Raw genomic sequence first — 11,030 nt, 5'->3', positions numbered from 1 at the left:
TTCAAACTTATGTCAATACAAACTGGTCTGGATTTTTTGAGACTTTTGGTGTTTACACTCTCATGATTACTGGGTGATTATATCTGTATAACCAAGACACTGCTATCATCTACCACAGGCAAAAACAATGGTTTTACTTTGTGTGTCTATCATAGTTTATCGATAGCTTGTTTTCCATGGTAGTAATATGACTTTTTATTGTGTTCTGATTGTTCTCATAGTCTGAATCAAGTCAGCATGGTTTGTTAGTTTTCTATTGTAGTGTAGATATGAGCTTTCATTTTTTTTTTTACATTTTGCTCTCAGACATGTGTTTTATGAATTTACTTTACCCTCTGAAAGACTACCTATTATAATGGGAGAATATTCATAAGCCTTGCATTACACACTGTATAGCTGAGAAAACCGAGCTTTAAAAGTACCAACTTGCCTGTCTTCAATCTCCACTCTTTATCTCCTATCAAAACCTTCAGAGCACTGCACAGCCTCACATGGCCCAAAAAATGACATTATCCTGCAATATATTGACCAATCAGAAGCAATCTTTTATACCAGCCATTTTGGAGCAGTTGCAGCACTTGCGGCCATCTTTAAATTGACGGCCATCTTTAAATGGATTCTCAGATGATGAATTATCATATTGGGCAACATATGCACATTGTTAATAGCCATCTATCAAATTAGCCACATGGGGGCTTGCTACAGTGTAACAATAATGGGAGTTCCTTCAAGATGTTTTGAAAGAAGACATTGAAAAAACTCCTGATAATTCAAAATGTCTTACCAGAGACCATGACAGAATGAAAAAACACTGACTGCCAGATATTACTAGTTTTCTAGATGAAGACAAAACCGTTACAAAGACATCAGACTTGTGTACAAAGAATACAGAGGGAGTAATGCAATGTGTCGAGAATATGCTGCAGAATCCTTATCCAATGAGGCCTTTATTGTTTCTCGTTTACTAGCGTTAATTCTGGAATTGTATACATAATATTCAGTTCAGGTACTATTTCTAGTATAACCAATTACAAAATATACAAGTTTATTTCTTGTTAAATAATGTCATTTTACCATGTGCATTGGTATTTAAATGAAGCATTGTAAAAAAGTCTGGGCCAGTTGATTTCCACATCAATTTTGTGTGAGTTGATGAAAATGGCTTTGATTAATAAAAGGTGATATGAACCATCTAAGAAAATGAGAGTACATCATTGTTTTAGTTTGAAATAAATGTAGCCTGTTTTAATACTGACTGAATCTTTGATACTCAGTCACACTATTCAGAGTGGACAAAGGTAGCTGAGTCACGCAGATCCACCAAGTAGCAATCGATAGGCTAAGAAACAAAATGATACAAATACAGAGGTATCTACAATAGAAGACAGTTGACCTGAAACAATATCACCCGACTTGACAAAAATTTTGCACATTGTCACATTTCATCATTGTGGCACAAGACAAATGTTGTATGTGTGTGAGTACACACACACACACACACATACATATATATATATAATATATATATATATATATATATATATATATATATATATATATATATATATATATATATATATATAAATATAAATATATATATATATATATATATATATATATATATGCATACAGATAGACACATACATACATACATACATACATACATACATACATACACACAGACAGACAGACACATACGTACATACACACATACATGTACATACATATATACATACATACATACATACATACATACATACATACATACATATATATATATCCATAACAACAGCCAAATGATGGTGTGTGTATATATATATATATATATATATATATATATATATATATATATATATATATATATATATATATATATATATATATATATATTTGCATAGAAACAAGAATACATGCATAACAACAGTAAAACGGTGATATATATTGCAATAATAATAACATGGATAATTAGGCAAGTGGATAAACTTTAAAACTTTCACTTAACCTCATAAAGATACTGCCCATACCAACAGTAAAATTAACGCATAAACCATACAGTTGTGCTACAATACCACTGGCACTATTTTATAAATTTATATACTTGTAATTAACTTGGGAGAACTTGATAACCTTGCATCCAAGGTCCTATCACTTAGAATGGTACCAATGTCAACGTTCATCGAGATATACTTCCCGTTTAAATAACAACATAGATATTGTAGTGGAAATAAGATATAGCCTGGTATGTCAATACAAATTGAAAAGACCACAGACACATTTCTCTGAGTAGTTGAATGCGACCGCCATTTTACTGATTGACGAGTCGTTGTTCAAAGCGATGGTTTGTATGATAATCGACCTGTACTTTGACAAAGGGTGATATCCGATTTTTGTATGAGAGATACGACGTGTCCGACATCCCTTACCGGTCCCTTTCTTTTAATATGAAATTGGAAAGGGATGGGTTAGGGCATCACAACGGCATATCTTTAGAAAAGTCACTGTTATACGATTTTAAACCTGTTGACAATAATGATTTCAGTATTGCTACTACAATGATAATCTGTTTGGTTCTTAATTTATATTAGTAAAAATGGTTCAAATTGCCCCACTATTTTGAGTCTCAAATTTTTGCTATCATTCCAATTTAGATTCCATTAAAACATATTTTAATCCATTATCATCCCTACTGTAGTACAATACCAACAGAAAAGTTGTATATTTTGTTGCACAAATCTATTTCACTATTGACTATAAAACAAAATTATTTGAGGGGATATGCTAGCACTGTCAAAACAAAAGAAAACACACATTTAAACATTTTTTTTTGGGGGGGGGGAGGGTCAACCTGAAATATTTTAGACACTCGCACATGTACACATAAACGTTCTATCTTATCACGATTAACGTTAACATGCACTCAGCCACGTATACGTTGAACATGAATGAACATGAATATCACTAGCTGTATGATTATTACACTGCGGACAACTTACACCCGTATTAAGGACGTTCTAAACACAACATAATGTGGAAGAACCGCACAGTAAAGTTATACAGGAGAGTATTGACTGTTACTCAAAATCATGCTGTCAGACCATTTTCTGGAAATCCACAAAGACCCCTGGTGATTGCTCTACGACGTGAAGATGGGACACCGTGGGAAAGAAGAGCAGCAATCGGACCAAAACATGTCCAGGAAATAACAAACCACGGTATCAAAGTATTGGTGCAGCCTTCCAACAAACTGGTTTATTCTATGCAGGTACCGTTCTCAATTCGAGGCTTCACACTTATTTCATAGTTGACAAACATTAAGGCCTACTTGAAGTCTTCACTAACAAATGCAGTAGTAAATTATGTTAATGTAGTAATGTGTATTTTCCAATGCCACCTCAGCGCTCAACATAATTTTTGGGGGCCATACCTGATCTATGTTGATAAGCGTTTAACAATTTTAGCAGGAGTCATGGCCATTTGGATTCGCGTGGAATAAGCGAATGTATGTACTACATGTACTAGTATGTATGCAATGTCGACTGTCTATCAATACAAGTTATTTACTCCTGGGAGAATCAAACTCCTTCTTTTTAAATTTGATTGGTATAATCAAATCTCCACACGGTAGAAACCTCAAACATATTAATCGGCAAGACATTTAATATTATGTTAAGAAATGATAGTACATAAATAAATAAGGAATATCAGGAAGAGCTCACTGGATCTTTCACTTTCCAGGAATACGAGAATTCTGGAGCAGTAGTCCAGGAAGACATCACAGAAGCTTCTTTAATTATTTGTCTCAAGCAAGTACCGATTGAAAAACTTATCCCAAATAAATCATACGCCTTCTTCTCTCTTACAAGTGAGGCATGGAAAGAGAGTATGCCATTACTAGATGCTATGCTGGAAAAGGTAACGTCTTTTACTTGTCATAAACGTGTTTACCGTTTGAGGACACCTTTCACCAGAACCTTTGAAACATGTGCTTTGAATACAGGATAAATTGGTTCATCTTTACCACTAACACATACCGGTATAGGTATATATTGTGGCAGACCACAGCACATTGGGAAATGAACGTAGAATGATGGGAAACACCTGCCAGTTGATAATTTGAGGTTGTAATGGAACCGAAGAAAGGAATAAGCGAACGTGCTCATATCGGATATTACATGTGTACCTCTTGTGTATTAGCGACTGTCAAACGAATCAGAGTGCTAGGAAGATTGATGTTGTATCAATTTCAACATGTGTAACAATTCCGTACCATGTATGTATGTATGTATGTATGTATGTATGTATGTATGTATGTATGTGTGTGTATGTGTGTGTGTGTGTATGTGTGTGCGTGTATGCATGTATGCATGTATGTATGTATGTATGTATGTATGTATGTATGTATGTATGTATGTATGTATGTATGTATGTATGTGTGTATGTGTGTTTGTGTGTTTGTGTGTGCGTGTATGCATGTATGTATGTATGTATGTATGTATGTATGTATGTATGTATGTGTGCATGAATATATATAATGCACATCTTGTCGGACTGAATGTTCTGTATACATTGAAATGGTAGATCATGTATATGGCTTTTTATATTATGCAAATAAGCTAGTTTACAGTCCATCACACGAAACAATGTTTTCATGTTACAATATATACAGTTTGAAGTTTTCATAGTCATAATTTCTTTCCAGAAAATACGGTTGGTGGATTATGAAATGATGGTTGATGATATGGGTAAACGTCTATTAGCCTTTGGTAAATTTGCAGGCATTGCTGGAACGATCGACATACTCCATGGACTAGGAATGAGATTGTTGGGGTTAGGTCACAACACTCCGTTTGTGGTAAATATATATCTAACTGATCAGTTATCACGTTGGCATATGGCATGCAGGTGAACGCTTACACTGTAAAATACAGTTGTGGGTAGAGATCTAGATCATGATAGATGCAACGAACGGAAACTATAAACTACCAACGTACGGTTTAGCAATCCTTTATACTTATCAAGTTATGCCTACGTGTAGTGTTCAGTTTCAACCCTAATAAACACATCAGAATCACATGTATATGATTTGCGATACAAATAGGTACTTAAATAACAACTTCTTCTGTGTTCACAGCATATCGGTTTAGCACACAGTTACCGTGATATTCATGCAGCAAAACAGGCAGTCAAAGAGACTGGGCATGAGATAGCACTGGGACTGATGCCAAAATCTATAGGACCTTTGACCTTTGTGTTCACTGGCTCTGGCAATGCTTCTCAGGTAAGAAACTCTTCCCAAGTATTATAAATTGAGGGCGTAAAATGTATACTTGTTATATATCTTAATACCAATATATTTTCTGATGGGATGGGATGGGATGGGATGGGGGTATGGATGGTGGGTGGAGTTTCAAGTATCACATATATCACTTTGTTTAAGACTTCTCTTCCATGTGTATGTCAATTTTTATATGTCTGCCTACATATGCAGGGTGCCCAGGAGATATTCAAAGAACTTCCGCACAGATTTGTACCACCAGCAGAATTGGAATATGCTGCTAAATATGGAGGTACGAATTCGAAATAGTCACTGCAGCGTGCGATAGGTACAGCAATGCATGCATGATTTATACATGGAGTATATCTTGGCTGTCTTGACGTCTCCATATACTACTCGTAGAGTGATAGCAAAGGGGAATTATTCAGACGTCTTCTTTTTTGTTGCTGATTAATTAACTTATTTGATTAATATCTAGTGTCGCACAATTGTGTCGTAATTAAGCTTAGATAATTGACAATGTACAATATTCAGCTAACAGATAGACAGAATGACAGACAGAAAGAAAGACAGGCAGACAAAAATACAGACAGGCAGACAGACAGACAGACAGACAGACACTGGCTGGCAACCTCCTTTGGAGCATGAGCCAGATCTGACTATAATGTGTTTCTGTATTCATATCATACCCCAACACATACTGCAATGTAGTACTCAAAATGTACTGTTTAGTAAATGTTTTTTTTTCACAAAAAATTGCAATGTAAAATTAACAAGTTTCGTCTGACTTTCATAAAATGTAAGTTTGCGCCCGTTAACCGTCGGACCGGATTCGTTTGCAGATCATAAAACGATTTACGGAACAGTTATAAATAAGAAAGACCATCTCTTCAGGAAGAATGGTACAGGATTTTGTTCTTTAGAGTACAAGGAACATCCTGATTTGTATGAATCGAATTTCAATACAAGAGTAAGTTAAAATAAAATACAACGTATCACACTTCCATTCTACATACACAATTTTTATACATTATTTTTTTTTTCAATTACTGAGTGACAAACACGGTCTCCCTCCCTCCCTCTCTCTCTCTCTCTCTCTCTCTCTCTCTCTCTCTCTCTCTCTCTCTCTCTCTCTCTCTCTCTCTCTCTCTCTCTCTCTCTCTCTCTCTCTCTCTCTCTCTCTCTCTAGGTCTTTTTTAAATATTTTTAAATGTTATTTCACATTTTAAAGTAGAACGACATAGCAAGGTTGGTCTATCAAATGAACATTTCTCACCAATTTAACATGGACGACATTGGACCTGGCCACGTAAAGCATGCGTGCCAGCAAGTATCCATCATTCCCGATCAATACGGAAAGTGGACCAATATTTTTGGTATTAGTGAAAAATTTAGGCGGTACATTCCCGTAGTCTTTCCTAACTACTACCCGGACATTTATTTGCCAATATTTCAATGAGCACAATAGATGAGCAGGTGTTCATCCGTGTCATTTTCTGTTTTCAGTATGCACCCTGGGCTTCTGTCATAGTAAATTGCATTCATTGGACTTCAGATCAACCAAAATTGGTCAAGAAAACCGATCTAGCCACACTGCTTGGTGCTTACAGAGGTACAAAGACAGATGAAACTGAAGGCTGTCCTGGTTTACCACACCGTCTTTTGGCTATTAGCGATATTGCAGCAGAAACAGGTGGCTCTGTGGAGTTGGTTGAACGTGGAACGACTATTGGATCCCCGTTTTCTATACATAAAACTAACGATGTACATTATCACCTAAAGACAGACAGGTGGGGTTTTTAAAATATATAATTGTAAATACGATGACTAGTATCACACATATCAACATGAATTTTGATACAGTAATGAAGTTGACCCAGGTTGACACTAGTTTATTGAGGGGGCTGATAGAATCAAACAGTACTAGAAACACTTTACGATGACAGAACTTATACTTTGGAAAGACATGTGGCTTGTGGCTTTGTTTAGACGCGTGTCAGTAAATGTTTTCTGAGTATCACGAAGTGTGTGCAGCTAAACGATAGTATTATTAATTTTTGAATTATTCATTTCCACCATTTTCACTGAAAACTCTTGGCAATTATTAAAAAATGAGATAGCATAATATTTGTGACATACGTGAATTTGCATTTCAATTAACCGTTGAAACTAATAACTGTTTAAACACACTTACTGTTGAAACGCACAAAAACTACATGGTTTAATCTTTCATAACCTTATACCCCACAATGTGATTCAAATCACAAATATCTACTGTCACTGTTTTATTATCTGTTTGTTCCTCTGGTAGCCTTTTTGGAGAGGGTGTGTTGTTGTGTTCTATTGGTAACATGCCAACTCAGCTGCCAAAGGAATCCGTTGATTACTTCGGAAGTATATTGCTACCATATATCAAAGAAATGGTCAGTCACATCGCCAGTTTCTACTTCTTATAGAACTTGTAACAACAAGAGAGGTTATTTCATGTTCACTAGATGATAATCAGAACCAGATTTAAACCGAATGCCTTCATGGGCAGTGTCTTAAGATTTTAGTTCTCACACACAATAATTCTTGGAATGCAACAGAACATGTATATATGTATATATGTAATATGTATTTAATTGAATATGAAGAGAGCATGTTAAAGATATAGCCAAATTCCTAAAAATAGCAATTTGCACTAAACTAAGCATTACATTAATAAGTTTATGAGACATGTGCACCCTGGTATCATGAATGTATGTGCCAACTTGAATTATGTAGAACTTGAAGCTTGCACTCTTCATATATATCCTAATTACCGAAAATAATTTATTATGCAAATGACTCATTACAACTAGATATTATTTTTTCAGGACATGTGCGCTTTGGTAGGTTTGTGCCAAACTATATTGAATTTGAAGCATGCATTCTTAAGATATAGGCTTATTGCTGAAAATCATTAATTATGAAAGAAACCTACAAGCTATATTATCAAACTTGACATGACACATACACTTTGGGATCATGAATGTATGTACCAAATTATAATGGATTTGAAGGATACAATACCCAAACTACCCCCCCCCCAAGTAATTACGTAAATAGCTCATTAGTATTCATATAATTTTTACCAAAACCTAGTCAGATCTAGCCATTAATTTTAAAATATGAGCACAGCATTTCGTTTGTATTGACCCATCCGTTTTGGGAAAACAATGACACACACACACACACACACACATACACACACAGACAGACAGACAGACAGACAGACAGACAGACAGACAGACAGGCAGACAGACAGACAGACACAAGAGAAGGCACCAATAGGCTTCCGCTAGTAGTTTCAAATTGAATTTCGATTACATGCTTTTATTCTTTTTTGTATAATAAATCGTCATCCTCTTTCTCATATCATATGAAATATCTGATAGAAATATAGTCTAATGGTGTCAAAGAATAACGTAAAAATGTTGTGATTTGTCTGTAACATATTTACATTTATCTCACTTTGCTCAGGCTGCAATGAATGCCAATCAGTCCTTGGATAGTGAGACTCATTTGTCTCCTGTTGTCAGAGATGTAAGTATATATATATATCATATATATGTATGCCAATATGTTAAACAATTTATACATATGTATGCCACTATGTTCAACAGTTTATACATATGTATGCCACTATGTTCGACGACAGGTTATACATATGTATGCAACATTCATTGCCACTATGATCGACAGTTTATGCATATGTATGCCACTATGTTCAACACTTTTATACATATTTTATACACTTTTATACACTATGTTCAACAGTTTATACATATGTATGCCACTATGTTCGCCAGGTTATACATATGTATGCAACAGTCATTGCCACTATGTTCGACAGTTTATGCATATGTATGCCACTATGTTCAACACTTTTATACATATTTTATACACTTTTATACACTATGTTCAACAGTTTATACATATGTATGCCACTATGTTCGACAGTTTATACATATGTATGCCACTATGTTCGACCGTTTATACATATTTATACCATGTTCGACATTTTATACTTAGGGACCGGTCAGTTTCTTCAGCCTGGGGGTGGGGGGGTGGGGTGGATTCTTAAATTGGGCCAAGAAAAAGTCACTGACCATCTGTAAAACCAAAAACAGGTTGACCCCCCTATCACTTAATTCTAAAACATGATGACCCCCCCCCCATATATATATATATATATATTATATTCACATGACAGGTATTTTTTGATCGTGACTCTTGCATCTACTTTATAAGATCCCGGGTTAGCACTATCATAATTATAACTATTGACTACACATGGTAAATATATTCCAAAATGAGTTTAATAGCATCTTGACAGTGAAAGGTATAGGCAAGCTTGGGCAGGGAATGTGTATATCTCTTATGGGGGTTCCTAGGGGGTCTCCCCTAGAAGCCCTGGAGGTTTTTTACTCTGAAAAGTCAATTTTGAGACTATTCAGACCCTTTCAGACAATAAATTCCAAGCTTTACAAGACAGCAACAACATGTAAAAAGAAAAATATTTTTGAAATATTAAGTTTGATAACACTTGACAGTAAGAGGTAGGGGGAAGAACTTTGAGACTGGGATGTGTACACCTCGTGCAGTAAGAAACAGGGAGAAGAACCAATATTGACATGTACCGCATTTCAGACAAGGCTATATGCCATTGTAGAAAAGGGATTTTTTTCTTCCATCACAATCCAAAATACAATGACCCCCCACAATTCTGAAAACAGCATGATCCCCCTACTGCCAATTTCAAAAATAGAGTGAGCCCCCTCCCAATCCACCGGACCCCCCCAGGCCGAAGAAACTGACCGGTCCCTTATGCATGCCACTATGTTCAACATTTTATACACATGTATGCCACTATGTTCAACACTTTCATACATATGTATACCACTATGTTCAACAGTTTATACATATATATATACCACTATGTTCGACAGTTTATACTTATGCATGCCACTATGTTCGACAGTTTATACATATGCATGCCGCTATGTTCAACATTTTATACATATTTATGCCACTATGTTCAACACTTTTATACATATGTATACCACTATGTTCAACAGTTTATACAAATTTATACCACTATGTTCGACATTTTATACATATGCATGCCACTATGTTCAACCGTTTTATACATATTTATGCCACTATGTTCGTCAGTTTTAACAATGTCATGAGAACATGCGTCAAATATGCCACACAACCTATATATAAACTTGTTAAAAGTACACATTGTTTCATATCAACAGGCTATCATATGCTCCAATGGTGAACTTACTCCGAAATACAAATACATTGAAGACTTGAGAAAGGAACATGAAATATAGGCATCAGTACAAACACAAAGTACTTCGTGGTGGGGGTGGGGAGGGGAGTCGTTGGTGGAGACACACAATGTTCAGCTATGTATTTGGTGTGATAACCTTCATCTGATTCAAAAGAATACTGTGCTTCTAGGAACTTACACGATGTCTTATATCTTATATATACATATATATTATTTGTGCTTGATTATAAATGTTTGAATTGATTCAGCAGAAGAAGAGAAAGATTATATACAAGCAAGCTTAATTTGCAATTTTATTTTGTAAAACACATATCAATAGTCATGTATTTATATTCTTTACTGTACTGATTATTTAATTTGGGAATGTTTGACGTTCGCCTGAAAGGCCTGATTTCCTTGTATATGTTCCTATTGTAAACTGTCACATTT

General features: G+C 35.2%; 1 protein-coding gene across 1 annotated transcript; it reads left to right on the top strand.

The window, feature by feature from the left end:
- Positions 1 to 3,025: 3,025 nt before the first annotated feature.
- On the top strand, positions 3,026 to 10,656 carry LOC144446521 (alpha-aminoadipic semialdehyde synthase, mitochondrial-like). The gene is made up of 10 exons (XM_078136338.1): positions 3,026 to 3,262; positions 3,736 to 3,912; positions 4,700 to 4,852; positions 5,132 to 5,278; positions 5,489 to 5,567; positions 6,118 to 6,245; positions 6,782 to 7,065; positions 7,587 to 7,698; positions 8,780 to 8,842; positions 10,564 to 10,656. The coding sequence occupies exons 1-10, from the start codon at positions 3,026 to 3,028 to the stop codon at positions 10,639 to 10,641; spliced, it is 1,458 nt and encodes a 485-aa protein (XP_077992464.1). The 3' UTR covers positions 10,642 to 10,656.
- Positions 10,657 to 11,030: the final 374 nt, after the last annotated feature.

Source organism: Glandiceps talaboti, chromosome 1, assembly GCF_964340395.1.
Source record: "Glandiceps talaboti chromosome 1, keGlaTala1.1, whole genome shotgun sequence".
NCBI lineage: Eukaryota > Metazoa > Hemichordata > Enteropneusta > Spengelidae > Glandiceps > Glandiceps talaboti.
This window is presented reverse-complemented; position numbering and strand designations above follow the sequence as displayed.

What these genes read in the sequence shown, in the direction of transcription:
- LOC144446521 (XM_078136338.1), top strand. Translation starts at nt 3,026, where the DNA reads ATGTGGAAGAACCGCACAGTAAAGTTATACAGGAGAGTATTGACTGTT. An exon ending in GTCACAACACTCCGTTTGTG is followed by an intron (nt 4,853 to 5,131) that starts GTAAATATATAT and finishes CTGTGTTCACAG; the next exon opens with CATATCGGTTTAGCACACAG. An exon ending in ATATGCTGCTAAATATGGAG is followed by an intron (nt 5,568 to 6,117) that starts GTACGAATTCGA and finishes ATTCGTTTGCAG; the next exon opens with ATCATAAAACGATTTACGGA.